The sequence below is a fragment of the Neodiprion pinetum genome, chromosome 1, assembly GCF_021155775.2.
Source record: "Neodiprion pinetum isolate iyNeoPine1 chromosome 1, iyNeoPine1.2, whole genome shotgun sequence".
In the NCBI taxonomy this organism is placed as follows: domain Eukaryota; kingdom Metazoa; phylum Arthropoda; class Insecta; order Hymenoptera; family Diprionidae; genus Neodiprion; species Neodiprion pinetum.
In genome coordinates, this window is record NC_060232.1 from 21,289,805 (window position 1) to 21,313,629 (window position 23,825).

General features: G+C 34.7%; 2 protein-coding genes across 2 annotated transcripts in view; one reads left to right on the forward strand and one right to left on the reverse strand.

Annotated features, from left to right (window-relative positions):
* Nucleotides 1-1,952: 1,952 nt before the first annotated feature.
* LOC124224780 (proteasome assembly chaperone 4) lies at nt 1,953-2,345 on the reverse strand. Its single transcript, XM_046636983.1, has one exon. It carries the CDS (start codon nt 2,343-2,345, stop codon nt 1,953-1,955), a length of 393 nt encoding a protein of 130 aa, XP_046492939.1.
* Nucleotides 2,346-7,609: 5,264 nt separating this feature from the next.
* Nucleotides 7,610-23,825, forward strand: part of LOC124225017 (midasin) — a 123,642-nt gene continuing 107,426 nt past the window's right edge. The window contains exons 1-11 of the mRNA XM_046637380.2: nt 7,610-7,786; nt 7,925-8,160; nt 8,282-8,524; nt 12,714-13,774; nt 13,864-15,395; nt 17,051-17,318; nt 19,391-19,572; nt 19,735-19,921; nt 20,082-20,732; nt 21,321-21,434; nt 21,611-21,995. Of these exons, the coding sequence (XP_046493336.1) occupies nt 7,706-7,786; nt 7,925-8,160; nt 8,282-8,524; nt 12,714-13,774; nt 13,864-15,395; nt 17,051-17,318; nt 19,391-19,572; nt 19,735-19,921; nt 20,082-20,732; nt 21,321-21,434; nt 21,611-21,995 (4,940 nt within the window). The 5' untranslated portion in view covers nt 7,610-7,705. The remainder of the gene's footprint in view (nt 7,787-7,924; nt 8,161-8,281; nt 8,525-12,713; nt 13,775-13,863; nt 15,396-17,050; nt 17,319-19,390; nt 19,573-19,734; nt 19,922-20,081; nt 20,733-21,320; nt 21,435-21,610; nt 21,996-23,825) is intronic.

The following is a 23,825-nucleotide window of genomic DNA, read 5'->3' on the forward strand; positions in this document are numbered from 1 at the left end:
CGCTTTAGCGTGCATCTGATTGGCTACATTTTTAATATTTTCATTAATAACTAATCATGTATGGGTCAGATGTAAAAATGACAAATGACTTTTTGTCTCAGAATTTTATTTCCTATCAAATGCAAAAAATCCGACCATTTCTTTATAGACACCCATAAGTATATAGCTCATGAAAACTGATTTAACATAAGCATTTGTTTTAGAATGCATCTAAATATTCTTAATACAGATGCGTGAAAATTGGCCTCCTCGCACATTACTCAAGATGCTTATATATTATTTCAAATGATTCAGATAGAAAGTCAAAATGATTACTTTCGTCATAGTTCTTAATTTTTTCAAAGCTAACATCAGAAGTCATTTTCATGAAAATCGACTTTCACACTTTGAAATTCCACTGATTCTTGGCCTACTTTTGTCTAGTACTTTAAAAATGACAATTGGGTAAGATTGAAATACTTTGCATAATAGCACAAGCGATAACTATTCAGAAGTAATAGCAAAAGTTTTGCTGGCAAGCGTGGTCATACATATTGGAAGACCGTGGATTCGTGGAAAAATTCTTCCCCTTTCATCCATAATCCGAATTTTTGGGAGGTCGGGCTGTACCCAAAAAGTTTTGTCTCACGCAATAATGATGCCAAGAAATGTATTCCTGTACCTGAATTACCATGTATTGCACGAATACATTTCTTAGTCCTGCTCCCGCATGAAACAAAAAAGTTTTTGGATATTCTTGTTTGGCATTGCATGTAGAATTGGGCTGACTGCAGAATTTTGACATCTGTATGTGCAAGCTTTTGTTAATAGACAACAAGTGTAACATTTTACCTGGTCAATAAGGACTGACTCTAGCATCATCTTCCTCATTCGAAAACAGACAGTCATTCTGACCGATACCATTTTCTTCTAAAATAGTAAAACTTGGAAAGAATTCTCTTTTCTGGGTTTTTTAAAAATATTCATGAGTTATATTTATACTTTATAACGATACAATCACATTCGGAGATAGTAAATGTATACCCCTGAATATTTTCAGGTAGATCGGACTCATGCATTTAAACCGGTGACATATCAAAAATGGGAAAGGGTCATTTTGACCCAGAGCGTTCTCAATGATCAAAAAGATAGGTAGGTTCTCAAAGGGTAAATGCTCCCTTACTACACTGCACTGGAATAAAAGGGATATAGTAATTGCAATTAATTTTTCACCGTGTGTTCTTGTTTATGTGGAAATATAGAAATAGGCGCGTAAGATATGAAAATACAAGCCTCGAATGGAAGATCGGCCTTAGTTAACACTTGAGTTAAGTGACGGAGCTCTATGAACTAAATGGCATATAAGAGCAAAGAAATGTATAAACGAGTGACATATTCTTACACGGTTTGTACATAGAATCTGCCAGGCCTGAGAAAGTTTAAAATAAGTGAGTTAAAGTAAGCTGATTAAAAAACAACGCACAAGTGAAAAATATATATATGGTATTCACTGTTTAAGCAACACTTTGGTTTACATGTTAAAAGATAATCAGAAAACGACGAAATATGCTTGAAATTGAGCTTATATAACCAAACGAAATTTTAAATACAAACGAAGGTTTATGTATTTTATTTCAAGGATTCATTACAACTTTTATCAATTTTCACATACATCACTGATTGCAAATTGAGACACGATTGCAAATCAATTGAGATGACTACCAAACTTGTTATAATAGAATTATTTCAGACAAAGCAAGAATAAGTATCAATGATATTTTAGGAACGATAAACATATTATTAGAAGATGGTCGATTTCCATAACTAAATGAGAATTATTGTTCAACATTTCACTTCCGAAAGTCTTTATTGTTTCATGGATTTTTATCGGATACCATATAACCACTTGATTTACCCAAGTAGTGGCATGATAGAATTTGAGAATTAGTACTGGAAGATATTGATCAGTTGCTTTATTTCTCAAGAAGGGCAAGGCTATTGCTTATTTCCTGTGAAAGTTTCTTTTCTATTGCTGGTATCGACAACTTGTCAGCCTTGATGTTGAAGCTAATATAAACTGGTTTCCCCAGTTTCGTTGCCAGTCTTGCAGCCATGTTGATGGATGTCGAATCAATAGCAGATCCCATCAGCTTTGTGGAAATTGGTACCTTCTCGTAATCAGAGATCAAAGCTAGGGAAAGGTCGTTCATTACGCTGTCGACAATATCACCAACCCAAATATAGTAGCTGTCTTTCATTTTTATCATCTGACAGCTTATTTTGATGTCACCAACTACAGTCAAGATATTGTGGCATTTAAAACTACACGTCACTAATTCAGGGTCAATGTTTTTCGGTTCGGCCATTGTCCTATCCATCCGTGAAAAAATGTAATATTTCGAAGTACAGAAACTGCTTTTTTACAGAAAATTAACCCAGAGGGCACGATGAGACAAACTAAAAAATAAAGAACCTATTTCGAAACGTGTGCTAGCGCATGTAGAGCATTTCGGAACGTTCGGAAAATGTACTGGAACGTTATATGCCAAGTTAAGGAAGGACTTGTCAACAACCATGACACGTCACAAGCTATAAGGTTAGATTCGACGGTCATGGGTTATGTTATGTTTATTGAGATTGAGTTTGTTTCGCGCTCCGCCAACTATGGCGCTATAGGTTTCTCTCACGGTGCAAGGTCCCTAGATCAGACAAGTCAAGACACGCGTGGGCAAAAAAATTAGTGAGGATGCGCCAAAAGTTTCGTACGACAATGGATGCTTCCATTATTTACCTCCGTGAAGTTGGCCCCCCGAAGTTATTATTTTTAAATCTAATAAATGCAATTCGTTTGAGAATCGTTTGAGAGGGTTTGAGAGTAAAGAAAAATCGTTTGAGAGTTAGCAGTTTTTCCGGAAAATTGATTTTAATTTTGGGTGTGAAGTTGGCCCCCATATTTTCTATCTCCTCAAAAAATGGACTCAGACGTTTAATTTTTTTTTTAATTTTTTGAGAATCGTTTGATAGGATTTGAGAGTAGAAAAAAACTGTTAGAGAGTTAATATTTTAATTGATATTCCATAATTATTGAGTGATTGATTTCCCCATGATTTCCCCTAGTTTCCGAGTGCTTCCGGCCTGCGCAATGGATATGCGCGGTGTACGTGCGCAGTGTATCTAAAATCAGCTGGAGGCTGGTCGTGAGTGTTCTGCGCCGAAGAAACTGGTGTTTCTGTTTCATCGTGTCTTCTCCAGTAACAAAATCAATTAATCCTTCAAAAAATTGAGCAACATTCCAACGAGAGCAATAATGTTCAAAGAGCGAAAGAACTTTTGGAATAAAGTCGTATAATAAATTTATCCGACGTTTTTTCAATGATCTTGCCAAACATCGTTGAGTTGTGAACAAATATTGAAGCTTGTGGGAATTCAGGGGTTATAAACACAGGGAAACGATACGTGATATGGTGAGAACTAAAAAAAATGACGTTTCGAGCACGGTCCAAGATTTACAAGATCTGAGAACACAAAAATCTTGGGATAGACGAACAGGAACATCGCTGACATATATTATAAGCCCATCGACATTCCACGTTTCTCCCAATTATGAGTGCATTATTCCTTATCTGCAAGTAAATATCAATTTTGGCGTTCTATAAAAGATTTCACTTTCTGTTGCACTGCGTTAAAAAGATTTCGCCAAGTTTCCCGTTTTCGACGCTCGTGTCTTTTTCCAATAGTTTCATTCAATTCTTCTCTTACCATTGGTGTCATTGAGAGAAAATTGCTTAGCTTCGTCTCCATGTCCATCTTGTACCCGTTCGATTTACGATAATCCGCATCCTCGAAACTCGTATTTCTTCGTCAATCTCGATCGCTACAGCTGATTTCAGACGCACTGCGCAGACATGTTGCGCATATACAGTGCGCACACACAATGCGCACACCGGAAGTGCTCTAATCCTAGGGGAAATCGCACATTGAATAATTATTTGATATCAATTAAAATATTAACTCTCTAACAGTTTTTTTCTGCTCTCAAATCCTCTCAAACGATTCTCAAACAATTAAAAAAAAAATTAAACGTCTAAGTCCATTTTTTGAGGAGATAGAAAGTATGGGAGCCAACTTCACACCCAAAATTAAAATCAATTTTCCGGAAAAACTACTAACTCTCAAACGATTTTTCTTTACTCTCAAACCCTCTCAAACGATTCTCAAACGAATTGCATTAATGAGATTTAAAAATAACAACTTCGGGGGGCTAACTTCACGGAGGTCCATTATTTCTGGTCAATTCCTTTGCCCGGATTGGCCGCTTACAATAGAAATTTGTACACTGAGTCACACTGTGTTCCAAATGGAAAGCACCCGGTGTCGTTTTGATTCCTGATCTGTCACAATGATTAATAGCGTTTTCCACTGGTTGCACTGAGTGTGAACTGAGAGCGCACTAGCGGTAGATTCGTATTTCCAGCGTGTTCCATTGACAGCTCGGGTGCGTGAATTTAGCATTGAGTGCGTAAAATATAGCTCTAAAATCGGGAGTCGGTGTCAAAGCAGTGCAATTATGGATGCCGATTGTGAAAGAGTCTAAGTAGAAGCTGTGACAGCAACTCTTTTATTAGATCTAATTTCATCTTCGTCTAGCAGTGATGATGACTTGCTGGAGCCGAAAGATAGAGGAGAGATTCCCAAAATTTTAAATTTCATAGGAGTAATCCACAGCATGTCCGATATCGAAGTATGGATACATATTTTTTCAGCTCTTATAGGTTAACTGCTAGGTATATTTCAGGAGATTGGGACAACTTGACTTGCTACTTATTAATTTTTATCTTTTCAGTGGAATTGTCAATTTTTTTCGCCCTTGTATGCTCGTGCCTAACATTTGTGACATTTATTTACAAATAAAAAATTACCGTTGCGTTTGTTCAATTGGCTTCTTTATCACTTGCTTGAAAAAACTGACTGTCGCGCAATCGGTCAAGTAACGTCACATTATTTGTGATTTAGGAGAAATTATGATCTGGTCTGCCTTTATACGTTTTACGGCGTGTTCCACTCAGAAAGTTTGCCCCGATGCCGGGCGACGCATGCACAGAACGAGTGCCCCCTGTTCGAGCCAGTGCGCACTCAGTACAACCAGTGGAAAACGCTATAACCTCAAAATATATACGTGCTTCTATTTATTTCGTGAACGTCAAGACACTAAGGGCGGAACTCCTTAATGTTCAACCCATAGATATATAAGAATAGAGTACGTGAGTCAGCCGATACGATCAGCACGCAATAGAAAGAGAGAGGGCAACTATTGAGTCTGGTTGTCTTTTTCTCTAATCACGCATGCGCAGCAGGCGAGTCACGGCCGCGCTCAATACGAAAACAAATAAAAAAATAATGTAATCAGTAGTAAGACTATGAATAGTAGTTAAGTATAATTTAAATAAACTAATATACAATATAAGTGAAATCAATGTATGTCTGTGGTCACAGAAGGGATCTTGTTACAAAGAATGTTTACCATCATCTTATATCGTGTTTGGTAATATTTGCAGAGTTTCCGAGATAACTCTATCCATTATATTTGAAGAAAATGTTAAATGTCGATTTTGACGTAAAATTTTTTCACCACTAATACAAATAAAGTTTACGTCATTAGATGCTAAGTGCAAGCCTCCACGATTTTTTAGTTTAGTTAATTTGGAATTGCTGCTGTTATCAGTATTCCCTTCTATCATAGCAACGCACTCTTTACAATGAATTTTATTCTTTAATGAAAATACTATAGAACCGCTAATATGTTTGACTACTTCATCGATATGTTCTGTGGAACACCAACCTCCTTTTTTGGTATAATCATGTTCAAATAGAGTACGAAGCAGGTTATGTTTGTGTCAACAACCTTCGGCACGCCAGCGCATGCGTGATTAGACAAAGACAACCAGACTCCCTAGCTGCTCGCTCTCTTTCTATCGCGTGCTGGTTTTCACTTATGTGCGCTCCTGTGGCTCACGTACTCTATTCTTATATCTCTATGGCTTAACCTCAAAAAATTGAGCAAGATAGGTCAAAACTGGTTGATGCGGTTATGTAAGTTTGATATTTTTTGGGCGAACACGCACAGAAATTTTCGCCCACGTTATAGTGAGAAAAACTGGATCACGCGTGTCTTGACCTGTCTAATCTAGGGACCTTGTCACGGTGTAAAAATAAGAGGTGGTCCCACTGGCCTTCGGCGCTGTGATTATTTTGTCTTGGTACGGTGGGAATCCGCCAGGCACCTCATGCATCGGTACGGATGAGGTAAACAATAATGGCGGTGATCTAACCAAACAGTATTCACGACAGTTTGATGTTTGCATGTGGAAAATCAAATCTACTGCTGAAGATTACATGAATACATTAATATTTAACAGAATAAAATAATTGTATGACGAATGTATATGACTATAGCGACAATGTATTAGTGAAAATGAAATGCATGATGAATCGAAATACCAAAGATTAAATAAAATTCCATCAATACCCTTTCTTGGTACAGAGAAAACTGTAATTACATTGAATCAATCATGCAAAGGATGCACAATAATAAATGTGTGGGGAAATAATAAAATAGTTACGCATTATGTATAATATGATTATTATTATATTAAAATATATTTCCAAAATTTAACATTTCTTTTGTATGTACAGTATAGTTTGGCTTGCTTTTTTTTACCCTACTAGTCTTTATCATTTCCTGACTTTTTGATTTAGTTGATTGACGCATTCCCATAACTGTATATATAGAAATGTAGACAGTATGCAATGACTTATTCCTTATGCAAATCACATGGAAACGAGAACTTACAATTTATTAGAGCATCATCAACTGTCACCTGATATAAATTAGGTACGCCATAGTTGAAGTGCTTTTCGCAAATAAAATGATTGAATTTAAGATCCACGCCAAATTCTTTCACAGCAATGGACCACTTCTGAAATATAGGAGGCTGTTTCGTCAGCTCCTAAACATCCGCTTCGACAATCGGGCAAACAACAATTCACCATTTCCTTGTCTTTTGAGTAAACGACAGAAACCCAAACGTCGATCCCGGATTGCCTATTAACTCTCGTTATTATTACCCCCACACATTTATTATTGTGCATCTTTTGCATGATTGATTCAGTCCCGGCTTAAAAAATCCGACACAGACTGTCGGATCTCTGTCGGATTTTTTAAGCAGGGGTGTGATTACAGTTTTCTTTTTATCAAGAAAGCGTATCGATGAAATTTCATTTAATCTTTGGTCTTTCGATTCATCATGCATTTCATTTTCACTAATACATTGTCGCTATAGTCATATACTTTCATTATACAATTATTTTCTTCTGTCAAATATTAATGTACCCATGTAAACTTCAGCAGCAGATTTGATTTTCCACGTGCAAACGTGAAACTTTTGTAAATACTGTCTGCTAGATCGCCGCCGTTATTGTTTACCTCATCGTCACCGACGCACGAGGCCCCTGTCGGATTTCCGTCGTACTAAGACACAGTAATCACAGTAACCGAGGGCCAGTCGGACCACCTCTTATTCCTACACCGTGACTGAAAGCATGTGGCATGCCCACGAGAGATAACCTTTATGTCAGCCGACCGTTGTGGTAATACATTCAACAGTCCTACGCGGTTTGAACATTTACAACATAATACACAGTGACATTATTCGCCACATGCAGCAATATGATAATCGAAAATTTGCGAATATATTGCAACCGAAATAATGGTTCTAGAGCTGTATTTCATCAATTTATCAAATTGAATGTAAGTACTAAGTACTACACTGCTACACAACTCTACGGCATTTGATTCTATGTGTTTCAATTTAATGCACACGTGTTTAGTTAAACATTTGTGAGATTTACGTGAAAGAAGTTGACGTCCTTATCCATTTATTTGCAGACTCTAAGCAATGCTGAATACGACGATATAATTAAATTATTATGCAAGGAATTGATGAATCCAGGCAACAGTCAGAATGTTGCCGAATGTTTTCCAGACATATTACTGTTACTTATATCAATGGCCATTACTTCTGAAAGCTGCCAACTCTCAAGAAGTAAAGATTGTTATGATACCCACAGGTTAAACTGTGTTGTTCTGGGAAAATTAGTTCACAAGCATCCTGATATTCTTGGGTAAACTTTGACTTGTTTGTGTTATTCGTTATTTTTGTGTGAAAGATCAAAGAATGTTCATCCTGTGATAACAAAACTATGATTTAATAATGTTTCAACCTATTTCTTGCATACTTTTCAGTTTTACTTTACATTACTTTGAAAGTAATCCAGCACCGTTTGAGACAATCGCTGTGAACCAAGAAAGAAGTGCAAAAAAGTTTAAGCCAACTAATCTCGAAATCAATATTCCCCGGGTTTCAGATTTTGACATAGTTCTGGCTTCTTATAGCATTCTGCAAAGTGCCCCTCAATATTTCAAGAGAAAATGGAACTGGGCAAAATTTTACAAATATCTAATGAGTGATGAAGAAAATACTAAATGGTAAGCATACAAATACAGCAATTTCTTTTATTTGAACAAGTTTGGAAAATAATTTATCAATTTAAATTCCTTATTCACCTTTAGTATGTGAACAACTTTTGTCAGGTGAAAAAAAAATGATGCGAGTTAACTATACTCTGTGACATTAATTTGAACGCAAACATTATATAAAAATAGGCCATTTCATTCCAATATATAAGTTCTTCATAAATCGTTGAAAACAAATTTTTGGTAACTACAATCGCATCTTGTCATTCTGTAATATGCTGAGTTTGTTTTTTCATCATCTGTGTAGTTGACGAATTCATTTGCCAACAAAGTGAGTTTTAGTTCCTAAGAGTTGGATAAACAATATATGGGGCCTTCCATACCAACTCAACCAACATCTTATCGTTATCTCTTTTGATTTCTTTGCTAATTTTTCATTACATTCTGTAGGACGAAATAGATACTCAGGGTGTCGGGCTATCAGAGAAAACTGGGAAATGTCAGGGAATTTGATATGTCATTGACATTAGACTCCCTGATACTATATATTTTCTTATTATTTTAATCTTGCATAGTTTTTGAGTTATCAAATTTTCAATTCTCAAAATTTCCGTTCTGAACAATTCATGAAGTTTATTCAGAAGAAAATACAACCAATAGTAAAAAATCTACTTTCAATTCGATTTCAAAAAGCTAAACCTGTACCGGCTATCGGAAAAAGGCATCACATTAATGCTGAAAACTACGATATAGTTGACTCGAAAGACTTCAAGAACTATATTATTGTGATATCACGTTCGAAACAGAATTAAATTAGAATTCTGAATGTTCACTGTTGATGAGATCTTTCTGAAATTCCTAGTTCCTTATCTCCACATAAACTAAAAATGATTTGAGTATTCTTTTGCGGCGGATATCCAACTAATGGGATGTCAACTGTTTAGAAAATGAAAAAAATAAGAATTAAAAGAAAGACAGATTATCGGACCCAGTCTAAATTATTTGTTTTTATATTAAGAATATCTGGAAATTAAAAAAAAAATCGACTATTGTGCCATGCAATAAATCGTTCCAAATTTGAGGCATAATTTCAAAGTTCTATACATGTTGTACATTTATTGTATATTATTTTTCAAATAGAGTATGTTAGTACTAATAACTTGAGTTCACCTTTAATAATTTGTTGTTGCGAAATAGAAGTTGGTTGAATTTATTCGATCTTATAAATTCGTAAATCAATTCGAGGAGCTTCGTGAAGTGAACCGGAAGTGCATCTAGTTGTTCTCACGCGATTTTGCTCGAGCAATAAAATCTGGGAGGGATGTGCTTTTTTCTAACAGCAAAATTCTACTCTTGCGCGTCGAATAAATTCGTAATTAAATTCGAGGAGCTTTGTGAAGTGCATCGAGTTCTCATGCGATTCTGCTCGCGGCTGAGTGTTTCAGTCGTCATTTTGCGAGTTTTGAATTCGAAGTTGTATTGTCCATGGTAGGCAGTAGGTGAGTGATACGCGATGAATAGGAAATAAATATTTTCAATGCCTAATAATCAATAGCGATTTGTTCCCAATAAATTACAATATTATTCTGTTCCACATACTTTTTACGAATGTGCTGGCGTCATGTGAGGCTAGCTGGCTCTGATCTGGGAATGAGCTCGGATGGTGTAGGAGAAATTCATTCTTATCCAAATAATTAGTTATTCACAAAGGATGGACAACTGGGGTGTCAGTGGTTTGATAGCAATTAAATAGCAATAAATTGTGGTATTCTTTAAATATTTATTTAATTTTTTTTTCACCTATGGGTCAGACCAGCTCTACGTTACGCTAGCTGACCCCGATTTTCCGAAAATCGGCTGAAGCAATAAAATCGATTTTAGAGTAATTAATTAGCAATTAAAAAGCAACAAATAGGTAAATCGTCTTTGTGATGGTCTGCTGACATGGCTCTGCCAGCTTTACAGATCTTAAAAAAATTGAGTGGGATGCGGTTTAGACCTTAATAAAGTTGCTATCAGCTTTCCTATTCATATTTGGCATTACGAATATTGTGAAATACAGTCATTTCTCCCAAGTTGTTGATAATTGAGCAATATTGTTTAAAATGTGCGATTAACATTCTTTTTTTCACTGTTAACAATGTTGTTTTTAGCTCTGTCAACTTTTATTCCACCTCTGCATCTTTGTTTTATCATTTCTCTTGTGAATACCCTTTTCATTGAAAAAATGCAGTAATACATGCACGACTGTTTTTACATTTTCAAATATACTTAAAAACGAAAATAAATGTTAATACTCAAACTGTTGGGAAAGACAAGATTAGGGTTTAGCTAATAACTGACTATTTATTACAATGTATATTAATTATTGATTACTCTAGGAATGATTAATTAAAACCTGATTTATTATTGCTTGTCCCATGAGTACCGAGTTGGCTGGTTGTGTTCAAGCTAGGGGATTAGCATTTAGCCAGTCTTTGTATTATCATTGCAATAGGGTCATACTATTGAACAAGGGATGTTACACAAATATCATTGTTAGCAATCATTAAATTTCCTCGATTTGTGTTAGAAATTCATATTCAATTTTTATCATAAAATTATGGACAGAATTTAATTTTAGCGGTGGAGATCCTGAAGAATTTATTAAAAAACCTTTACCATTGCTTATCAACATTAACAAATAAATATTAACTGGTGCCAAAAAACACTCGCAAATAAGGGAATTTTAAATTACAGTTTTTATGATCAACCAGTAAATAGATGCTAGGTAACGTTTTTAGATTTGCAGATTCACTTCGTGGCTTATGGCTGTATTATTAATTTCGAGAATTGTTTTGAGAGTAAGGGTAAAGTAACCTTTTTTATGAACTAGAATTGAAAAATAACGTCATGAAATATTCATTACTATGTAATAGACTCTCTACTTTACTAGTAAATATATCATGCCCCTAATGGCGGCCAAACCACTTGAGCACAGTTGATTAAAATCTATACAGGGATTTAGTACTTTTTTGTTATTAATTTGTTGACAAAATCTCGATTTTGTTGCTCCAGTCGTTTAGGCAGGATAAAGGGCTACGCTATCTTGCAAAAAATGTAAACGGTATATTTAATTGCTATTTAGCTACTCGAGTTTCACCTCAAAATACATTCCAAATTACCAAAAACCCTAGCTTGGGAAACTACCCTTGGTGTAGTAAAAATATGATATTGTACGAAATATTCTTTATTTCAGTAACTACATGGCCGATATCTACTTCTAGAATTAGTTGGTCTAAAAAAAAATCCACCACGCGATTTTCTTGCTCACCTGCATTTGGCTGAAAACCACCCCTATTGTGATAAAAATACGAAATTATGTGAAATGTCCTTTGTTTCAGCAATTACCACACCTTTAGCGACTGAAAAATAATGAAACGACACGATGTCTATAAATTTACTAGAATTCATAGAAATCATGCATTTTTTTTATTTTTATGTTAAATGAAAATGTATTGAAGTGGTTTTTCTTCAGAATTGCATGTGGAAGGGGACTGTTACAGCCTTTTTTGCGTTTGAATTACGTGGTCTTGGATAATTCGAGATACATACGACAATGTCAAAATTGTCTAGGACACCCCCTTAAGCCTCATTTGCTTGTTTCATTTCTAGTGTGTCATGATTTGAAATGTGACAAAAATTCGACAATGAGCATAAAATTCACGCTTTATATATTCTTGAAGCATTTAATTAATATGTAGTTACTTTCTCGAATTTGTAACCTTTAGCGTAGATTTGCCCGCTAACGGTTGAGAAAAATGAAAAATAAAAAAATCTGCAACTACAAGCATCAAATTCGGGCCTGGGATATTCTTGAAGCACCTAATTAGCATTTGATTACTGCGTAATTAATTTTTCAAAAAGTTAGTCGGAAGTGTGTAAGGCATTAATAAATATTACTGTACACAGTACTTCCCTGATCCTAATACTCGCCCTTGGCAGTATACCTATATCATTTCAAGCCATATTTCCATAATCTAATGAAACCGCCAAAGATATTCATTTCAAAATACTACTTGTAATCTGGTAAGAGCGTAATGACAAAATGTGGATGAAAAAAATTGACAGCTGGTATTGCAAGATGTATTCAATAATTTGTGAGATATTATACGTTTAATCATTTTATTTTAATTTTTCTTCAATTTTTTATTTTTTTCAGGATCGCACTCAAGTGTATCGGAATTGTCTTAGAAATGTCTGAGTCTTTAATTAAACAGTGTGCCAAAACGTTCTTAAAAAATATTGAGACATTCCTTCTGGAATGTGATAACGAATTACTAGATCCTATTACATTGACTCCAACATCCGTCACGGAAGTATCTAATATTGTCAAAGATGCAACCTGCATAGCATCAATTGGAGGAATCTTATTGCCAGTGTTGAATCCCAATGATAAAAGGAAACATAGCAGTTTAGTATCCGTACCTTCCATGGAGGATAATCTCAGAAGTATAGCATTGGCTGTAGCTTCGAGAAAATGTATTTGTCTTCAAGGCCCAGTAGGTTGCGGGAAAACAGTCCTGGTCGAATATTTGGCCAAAGTAACAGGACACACATCGTCGGACTTCATTAAAGTTCAACTTGGGGATCAAACAGACTCTAAAATGCTGCTCGGTACTTACAGATGTACAGATATACCAGGGGAATTTGTTTGGCAGCCTGGTGTTCTCACACAAGCAGCAACTGCTGGTAAATGGTTGCTGTTGGAAGACATTGACAGTGCAGCATTAGACGTAGCCAGTGTTTTGAACAGCCTAATAGAAACTGGGACACTTTGCGTGCCTGGACATCAAGATGCAATTCATATCAGGAGTGATTTCCAGTTATTTCTTACCCAAAGGTTGATCACCACATCAACTGGTGTCTGCAAACAATCATCAGGGGCTTCGAACCTCCTTGAAAAAAATTGGCAACAAATTAACGTCGAACCTTTGTCAAAAACTGAACTCGTTACTATCATTCAAACCCTTTTCCCAGTCTTAAGTACAGTAGCTGGCAGAATGGTAGACGTATTTTTATTATTTTCAATGGGAAATCATCGTTCTGCACTTGGTGCCAAAGAATCCGTGCCAATCAGAACTGGTAGACTCACTTCGACCAGAGATTTAATTAAATGGTGCAATCGAGCTGCTGTCGATTTCATTGTTTCGTCACCTGAATCTGCTCTGAAAGTTTTCCAAGATGCAATTGATATATTTTGCTGTTCTGTACCAGATCAGAGTACGTTTTCATTGATACATATTATTGTAATATTAATTAGTTAGTCCATAGATTTGGAGAAAATAATTTCTAGTATTTGCTTGTTACAGGTGAACGATTGTCTTTGGCTATAGCAATTGGAAATAAGCTTGGAATAGTGAAAACAAAAGCAGAATATTTTTGCAACTCTCATAAACCATCCATCAGCCCAAATTCCGACTACATTATTGCTGGGCGTGCAAAGGTTATATGCAAAAAGTCAATAATACCAGACTTTCATCATGCTAAGACGAATTTTTCCTTCACCAGACCTTCCAGTTGTTTGCTGGAAAGAATTACTTGTTGCGTAGCACAAAAGGAGCCTGTGCTTCTCGTAGGAGAAACTGGTACAGGGAAAACAAGCTCAATACAATATTTAGCACAAAGTACAGGACACAAATTGATTGTGATCAATATGAATCAGCAAAGTGAAAGTACCGATCTCTTAGGTGGATATAAACCAGTTGATATCAAGTTTTTAATAACACCGATAAGAGAAGAATTCGAAATGCTGTTTCGTTCCTACTTCGCTGTTGAACCCAATAGACAGTTTCTTGATCATATTTCACTTTGTTTTAATCAAAACAAATGGAAAACGTTGGTGAAATTGATGACGCACAGTACTTCAGCTGCTATAAAAAGACTGAATACGACAATTGATGAAAACCAAACCAGTACGACAGAACGGCTGTTGGGAAGAACAGCCGCAACACGCAATTCTAAGAGGCAAAAAAGTGAAGCCGTTGCATCAAGGAAAATTGACTATAGTTCTGAAGCTAAAAACAGCTTGAAAACATTGAAGAAGTGGGAAAGGCTTTCCATAAAATTGATGAAATTGGAATCTCAGGTGAAGACGCAGTTCTCCCTAGCATTTGCGTTTATCGAAGGAAGTTTGATCAAGGCTCTCCAAAAAGGATACTGGGTTTTGCTAGACGAAATAAACTTGGCGAATGCTGAGACTCTTGAGTGCTTATCTGGTTTGTTAGAAGGCTCATGCGGATCACTGTCTCTCATCGAACGTGGAGATAATGAACAAGTTAAAAGACATTCAGACTTCACCCTTTTTGCTTGTATGAATCCTGCAACAGACGTGGGCAAAAAAGAGCTGCCAGTGGGTCTCCGAAACCGTTTCACTGAGTTGTATGTCGATGAACTCACTGAGCAATTCGATTTGCAGCTATTGGTCGAGTGCTATCTCAAAGAATTACTTATTCCTCCATCACAACAAGAAGCGATAGTCAAGTTTTACCTGAACGTCAGGAAAGAAGCTGTTCGTTCCCTGGCTGATGGAACTGCCCGTAAACCACACTACAGTTTGAGAACGCTGTGTCGCGCTTTAAGCGTTGCTGCCTCGAATCCCTGTGGTTCAGTTTTAAGGTCATTGTACGAAGCATTATGTCTTAGCTTTTTAACCCAGCTAGATTATGACTCATATCCAATTGTGCGACAAATGATTATCAAAGCGATACTAAACCCAAAAGAAGTGAAAGCTATCTTGAGCATGCCAATACCAAAACCAAAATGTGCGATAAATGAAGATTATATGAATTTTGAAGGCTATTGGATTGTTAGAGGGGGCTTGAAACCAGAAATACCTTGCAATGTAAGTTAAACCTGCTATCTGTTAAGAAATTTAAAAAAAAAAAAAGAGCACTTCCGTGAACTCCTCTGTCATAGTCAGATTTTGCAAATTTTGTTTTGAATCTAGTAAAATTGAAAAAATCACTACATAACTTTTGACTTGAGCAACATTTTCCATACAAAGTTTCGAGTTCTTTAAAAATCCTTAGTGAAATATTTTTACTATGCGCAAAAGTGTATAACAGTTTTACAGTATGCTTTTTAAAATGCATATGTTAAGTACTATTGTCATTCTTCGAAAAAAATCTCAGTTGAACTGTAATCATGTTATTTAACTGAATACGTATACAAAATCTTTTATCTGAAGTTGAATGAAGTTGAAGTCTGTAACGTGCATGCTGTATTTTTTTGAAAAAGTAGACATTTTCCAATGTCCGAACTGTTTGAAATTCAGTAAACCGTACTAAAACAATACGTATTTACAGTTTATAAAAGCAACTATGCTTCAAAATCGTTTCTCAGTTGTTCAATAGTGAGATTTCTTCTTCATCTCACTATGCTAAAGTTACTAACTTCAATATTGTGAGATTTCAGACTTTTAAGGGGACACGTCAGTGAAACTAATTCAAAACGATCAAGTTAAATAATTATAGAGTATTTCTGATGTGTCGTCTTCTGTATCATAAACATGTGGATTAGGGTGGGCCAAAAAAATCGACTATTTTTTTTTTCACTTTATACTCCGAAAACTTGGTTGGTAGAGACTTCAAAAACATTCTCTCCAAGTATGAGCTCTTAATTTTAATAGGAAGGTCCCCCGCCTCGCAGTTTTCTATTTTTTTCTTATGGTGAGGAAGAAAAATACATATCTCGGTATCTACTATTTATAAAAAAAAAATTCGTCTCATATTTTCGTAGGAAATTGAATTCTCTAAAAAAAAGGTCTTCTACAATTTTTTTAGTATACCTCACTGTTCAGAAGTTATTGAAGGTTAAAGTTTTGGTGGTGAAAATTTTTGAAGGTGAAAATTTGTACAAATTTCCCCGAAACTCATGAATTAAATTGGAATTGTTTGAATTATTAACAAAAAACTGTTAAAAATAGTGTGCATTGAACTTTGATGTTGAATATCTTCTGACCGGTTAATTTAATCGACTAATCATAAGAGACCATTATTGTAGAGCAGTAAATTTCCGACACAACCATGAGTTGCGCGTATTATAATGACTTTTTGTTGAAGAGTTATAAAATTCATAAAAAAAAAAGATATCTATCTTAAAATGATCAAACTTTAACCTTCAATAACTTCTGAACAGTTAGGTATACAAAAAAATTGTAAGATACCTTTTTTTTAGAGTATTCAATTTCCTACGAAAATATGAGACGAATTTTTTTTTTTATAAATAGTAGATACCGAGATATGTATTTTTCTTCCTCACCATAAGAAAAAAATAGAAAACTGCGAGGCAGAGGACCTTCATATTAAAATTAAGAGCTCATACTTGGAGACAATGTTTTTGAGGTCTCTACCAACCAAGTTTTCGGAGTATAAAGTGAAAAAAAAAATAGTAGATTTTTTTGGCCCACCCTAATGTGGATCCAATAACATATTCGTGCATGATTCGAAAATATGTTTTTTGATTAATTGCATGAAAGTTTTGCCTTGTTTTTTACAGTACATTTTGACTGAATCTGTTCGACGAAATCTTAAAGATTTGGTACGCATTGTGTCGATTGGAAAAATGCCAGTATTACTACAGGGTGATACCTCTGTTGGTAAAACTAGTCTAATAACTTATTTAGCCAAAGCATCTGGGCACACTTGTGTCCGAATTAACAATCACGAACATACAGACTTGCAAGAATACGTTGGTAGTTACGCTGCTGATGAGAATGGAAAACTGATTTTCAAAGAAGGAGTATTAGTAGAGGCTCTGCGCAAAGGTTCGTACAGATTATGATCTCAGTTCATGTATAAGGGGCGTTCCATACCAACTCGACAAACGTCAGACCCTCACCACTTTCGATTTCTTTGTTAATTTTTGATTACAATCGACGAAGTTGATACTAGGTATTTTTATTTTTTTTTAGATTTTTATCTTATTAGGTTTTGAGACATGAAATTTTTGATTCTGTCAATTTTCGATCCAAATAATATTTTCAATTGAATGTAACTTCTGAACATCAGATTGAATTATCCGAATTAAAAACTTGAATTGTTCGTATTAATATCTACGTTTTAAAGAGAAGTACTCAAAAAATGGGTGCCATCTTTAGAACTACGATATCGTGCTTAAAAATTGAAAAACGGTTTCTCAAAAGGTATGACGTACTTAATTTTATTAAAAAAATTGCGCATTTTAGCGCTAGAATGAAGCTGTCTTACATTGAAAGAATTTTTTTTGAACGTTCTAATGATTGATATTTTATTTATTAAATATCTGCTGAGTTGGGTGCTCAAATCATTTTTGTTCAGGTTTGGATGAGGTAAAAAACTAAGAACTTCAAAAAAATCTCATTGACAATGCAAAATATTGAGAATCCCAATTTGTTTCGAATGAGACATTCCAGTGTTATAGTTCTTAAAGTCTTTCGAGTTAGAGTAATCCTAATACAAACTGTAACCTAATTTTATGAATATGAATTTTTGTGAAAAGTATTTCAAAAAAGAAACGGCAAAAAATCTGTTGTCGACTTTATTTCAGAAAGTAAAACCTGTATCTGCTGTCCAAAAAATTCATCTCGTTATTCCTCTTAAACTATGACGTAAACTATCGTAAGGATTCCTCTAACTTGAAAGACTTTGAGAATGTAGCGAACATAGCGATTCTGGAATCGTTCGGGTGCTAATCTTCAGGGATTGCTTCGCAACTCTCCCAGAACTTTCTGATTGCAAGTATATTGTGTTATATGTTAACGGATGGTTGTATATGCATTGCTCGTGTCATTTGTATTAAATAACGAATAATAAAAAAAAAACAACTTATACAATCTAAGTTAATGGACGATCCAACTTCATAGATTTTTGAATTTTTCAATTAGTTTGTTTATTTTCAACTTAAGTTATCAGTTTCTCGATTTAAAATTTCTGTTTTCAAGATGATCAATATTTTTGCAGCTCAATCTGCCCCCTGGCCACTTACTTTAAAGCAATCCGTGGGTTTCAGAAAAGTTCGTTGGTATGGTTGAGAACCACAACTTTGTAATGTGACATTCGAAATAGAATTAAATTGCGATTTTGAATATTCTGCATTGTTGATGAGTTTCTTTTTGAAGTTCCTAGTACCTTACTTCATCGAAACATGATTCGAGTATCTTACTGCAGGGGATATTTGATAAATGGAATATCAATCACTTAAGAATTCAAAAAAACATTTTAGTGAAATAAGATTGCCATTAACGAAGCTAGCCTAAACTGGTCGTTTTTATGCTAAGAATTTGTTTAAATTTATCGATAACATAAGAAAATTCGTAGCTTTTGAAAATTTGTTTTGTCAATTTTCATGCATGATTTCGTAGTTCTAAGGACGTTCCACATTTTTGGAGTATCCTTTTTAAGCACATGCATTTCTATACGAATAATTTTAATATTCAAGTTTGATGATCCCATTTGACTTTCAGAAGTATAGTCAATTGAAAACATTATTCAGAACGAAGATTGTCAAAAAATTTCGAAATTTTAGATCCCAAAAGAAGCATGAGTCAGTAATCTTTGAAAAAATAACTACGAACCTACACTTTGTCCTAAACAATCCATTGAAAAATCAGTGATGAAATCAAAAGTGGTGAATGTTGGAAGTTTGGTGAGTTGGTATAGAATGCCACAAATTTCTGGTAGATTTTTTTAGAGTCAATTAACTTATTCCTCATGCAATATTCATTTAGTTTGAAGTTTAATGTGCACCAATAGTCAAAGTTCTTTATTGTAAATGCAACTGTTTAGCTATATATAGAATTAATAGATTCCATTTAATTGACTTTCTATTTTTATTATGCTGTATTAATTTTTTTTTAAGGTTTTTGGATTATTCTCGACGAGCTTAATTTAGCACCCAGTGATGTTCTTGAAGCTTTGAACAGAGTTTTGGATGACAATCGTGAAATCTTCATTCCCGAAACACAACAGACTGTTAAAGCGCATCCGAATTTCATGCTATTTGCAACACAAAATCCACCCGGTCTCTACGGTGGCCGGAAGGTGAAAAATCTTATATAGTTTTTGTTACTGTTTTCCTCCTCGAATATGTAAAATCAGGATTTAAAGTAATTTTCAAAGATAAAACAGGCTGAGAAAGAGAATATTGTCATTGGTAATCTAATATGCCATCATCTTACTTTACTTAAAAATTTGTATCCCCAGGTTTTATCTAGAGCATTTCGGAACAGATTTGTTGAGCTACATTTTAATGATATACCTCCTAATGAGTTGCAAATTATTTTACACGAAAGATGCAGTATGCCTGACTCATATTGCAAGCAAATAATAAACGTTATGACTGATCTACAAATCCGACGTAAGAGTACTGCAGCTTTTGCAGGCAAACAAGGTTCGTCTGAACATTACATGACAATAACAAATTATCCGACTAAAAGTATCCATTGATTTTTAATTGAATGCTTCTGCGAGTCACTTCGTAACTTTAAACATTCCGTTCAAGAATGTAAGTTTTTGTAATGACTTTCATTTCAAATTTTAAATACTTACAGGGTTCATAACACTCCGAGATTTATTCCGTTGGGGTGAACGGTATAGATTGGCACCAGATGTAAAAAATCGTTTATATGATTGGAGTCAACATTTGGCAGATGAGGGGTACCTAGTTCTTGGAGCAAAGGTACGAAAACCTGAAGAAGCCAATGAAATTAGAGAAGTTATAAAGAAGCATTTGAAAAGAGATGTTAATCCAAATACGCTTTTCACTTTGGACGAAAATACATCCTCTGTGACAAAATTTGTACTCGATAAAGTAATGAATAAGGGTCGTCAAATGTTTCCACATATAGTATGGACTTACCATATGCGCCGACTGGCAGTTTTGGTTGGCAAGGCTTGTCAATTTAAGGAGCCAGTTCTTTTGGTAGGAGAAACTGGTGGTGGAAAAACTACAATATGCCAAGTAATAGCTGTGGCAAGTTCGCAGAAATTGTGTACAGTTAATTGTCACATGCACACTGAATCATCAGACTTTATCGGAAGCCTCAGACCAGTCAGAAATCATAGTGACCTCGATAATCTGAAACTTTTTGAATGGGTTGATGGTCCACTCATACAAGCAATGACGAGCGGTGATCTGTTTCTAGCAGATGAAATTTCATTGGCAGATGACAGTGTGCTCGAAAGATTAAACTCGCTACTAGGTATGTACACAATATCAAGCTGTGACTAAAAATAAGAAAGACCTGGAAACAGACATTCTGGTTCGTTTTATATTCTAAATTTGAAAAAAGTATCTTGACTGATTCAGATGGGGCATTGGGATGAGAAATCATGTAACGAGTGAAGATGAAAATTCTGAAAACTTGCAAAATCTAAGTTTTAACCATTCATATTGCGTGAAATGCTAAAATTGTCAACATGAAATGTTAAAATATGTAAACTTTGGTTGATTATATTCAGACTTACACTGAATATTTCTTACCATCCTTATTCTATCTTGTTTCCCAATGAAAGGTTGAATGTCAGCACGAAATTAGTATTTATTAAGTCATTGACATTACTTTAAGACACAATGGATTTCTTTTTCAACTAAAATTGGTCATGTTTCTGATGACCCTACCGCTTCTACCACAAATATGCAAGCGCTTCATAGAGCCATTAAGTTACCAAGGCTGAAATACAATATCCTGGTTGTGTCTGGAGTCAATAATTAAAGCTTCTTGGATTTCCTTACCAATTTCATTTCTGTTCATTCGAATTTAAGGCGACAACATGAAATTTTTTTACAGAACCCGAACGTAGTCTTCTGTTGACTGAGAGAGGTGTGGATACAGAAAAAGAAGGTCAAATAGGAGATCAGGATAATCACACTATTGTTGCTCATGCAAATTTTCACTTCATTGGTAAGCAGAAAATTGGTCTTACAATCAGTTATAATTCATCACATATCCATACTTCATGAATATTAGCGTAATATGACTGATGATGATTTTCATGTGGACAAAATTGTATCCAACGATTATAAATTCTTGTTTAGTCACACTAATCAAATCTAATACAATGTGAATATTTATTTCAGGGACTATGAACCCAGGTGGTGATTATGGAAAGAAAGAATTATCGCCGGCATTGAGAAATCGTTTTACGGAAATTTGGTGTGAAGGGTGTTCAGAGAGAAATGATTTGCAAGCTATTATCGAACACAATCTAGTCGTCAATTGGAGTGTTGAAAAGAATGCAATTGCTACTGGAATGCTCGACTTTGTTGATTGGTTAACAGCTTCTGAAATCGGAAGGAGATTCACTGTTAGCATACGCGACATTCTTACTTGGGTTGATTTTATCAATGTTTCTACTAACAAGCGAAATAAGTTGTCAAGATTGGACATAGCCGACGCTTATTACCACGGAGCACTTTTAACTTATGTCGATAGTGTTGGGTCAGGCTTGACGGGGATGGAAAGGTACCTGATATTCATATGTATCATTATTAGATAATTAATAATCTAATCTGTTAATGCAATTTCCTTGCATACTAGAATATTGTTGGCTGTTTTTAAATAAGCGAAGGATGGATAAGGAAGCATAGGTGATTGGTAAGACAGACCAAGAAAATTGTTGGGTCATATAAATTGAGTAGTAGGATTGAGGGAGCTAAGAGGAAGCCAGTAGACAAGGAAATGATGAGAGATACGTGGGCATTCGCGTAGGCATGTCAGCCAGTGTAGAACGTGTAGAATACTTTGCAATGTCTAATGAATGGTTTTTCTTTTGTGTTCGTAATACAATTCTCGTGAAAAGCAAATCTTTTGAAAACAATATTCAATTGCGCTTCGTTTCGTTAAGTTTCCTTTACAGGAGTTGAATAGGAAGTTCGTCGTCACATCAACTTTGTAAATGAAGTTCCTGAAAAATAACTTTCATGACTGCTTTCAAAATTGGATGCAGATTATTTTCTTATCAAAAGTTGAAATCAAATTTTAATGAAAACAGATAAAACAGAATTATACTTAAAATTTCATCACATTTCGTTGTGTGTCGAGGAGGTTTCAATGGAAATTTTATTAAAATTACCTACCTCTTTTTGCACAAATGCACCGAAAAACAAGATATTTTGGGATATTTGAAGGAGAGGCAATATTTGAAAAAGTTTCATACTGATGGGCTTAGAAACTGACATCTCAGTGGTTATAGATTTTGAACAAATTAGAGAAACACAAATCAAGATATAGACAATTTGAGAAAAGGTATCAAAATTATATTTTGAAAAGGCTTAAATTTGTTTTTCAGATCAATCACATCCGACTTTAGTGATTTTGAGCTCATATTTGTCACTAACTAGATCCTGAAAAATTATTTAAAAAACATCCAAGAAACCGTAAATTATCGTACAGTTTTAATATGTAAATGTAATTATTGACAAAGATCTGTTGTACAGTATTTACACAATCTACTTTTATTCACTCTGGTGATAACAATTCGTAATTATTTATTTCAGGTAAGCGCTAAAAATCTATTTGGTAGTGCTATATAACTTAGCTGGCTTAACTGGTTAAAACGGCTTGTATATTTCATCAGCTGTTTCTACTTACGGCTAGTTAACTGGGTAAGTAATTTTCACCGAGTAAGCCAGTGACACTATACAGCACTATTATTTTGATCAGAAAATGAGCCCAAAAACATTAAAATCTGATTATAAATGCCAGAGTTTAAGTTTTTTGTATCATATAATAAGGATGTTGTTATACTCATGTCAACTATCTTTGGAAAAATGATAACATTAGAGATTATCTCAAAAATCAGTTTTCTCTTTTCCTATCTTTTAATTTGAACGAAATGGCCTATTCGTCCTTAAGGGGATTCCCAACCTTCATTTCTCCCTATATTAAGCAACAGTGTCCCAGAGCTGAAACTTTTTTAATACAGAATATTTTTTATGCAGAATTCAACTATCGAAAAATAAAAAATGAAACATTTGTGGTAAGATCTGTTTAATTTATCTTTCATCGAAAAAAATTGGGTATCGCAAAATCCATACGGTTGATTTTTCAAAATCGAATTTACAATACGTACAAAGTTTTTCAAATTTTTAAATTAATTTTTGTCATAGTTGATGTATTTTTTTTTACCTTTGAAATATGGTTTTTTCACTTGAAAGATATACTGTTTAATGACTGCCTACTCATGTAGCCCGTAAGACTCGTTATATATTGATATCTAAACCCTATTGCTACAGTCAAACATTGTCATAAATCTTATATGCAGATGGCATTTTGAATATTGTATGCATAAGA

Coding starts and splice junctions, on each gene's coding strand:
- LOC124224780 (XM_046636983.1), bottom strand. CDS start 2,345: ATGGCCGAACCGAAAAACATTGACCCTGAATTAGTGACGTGTAGTTTT.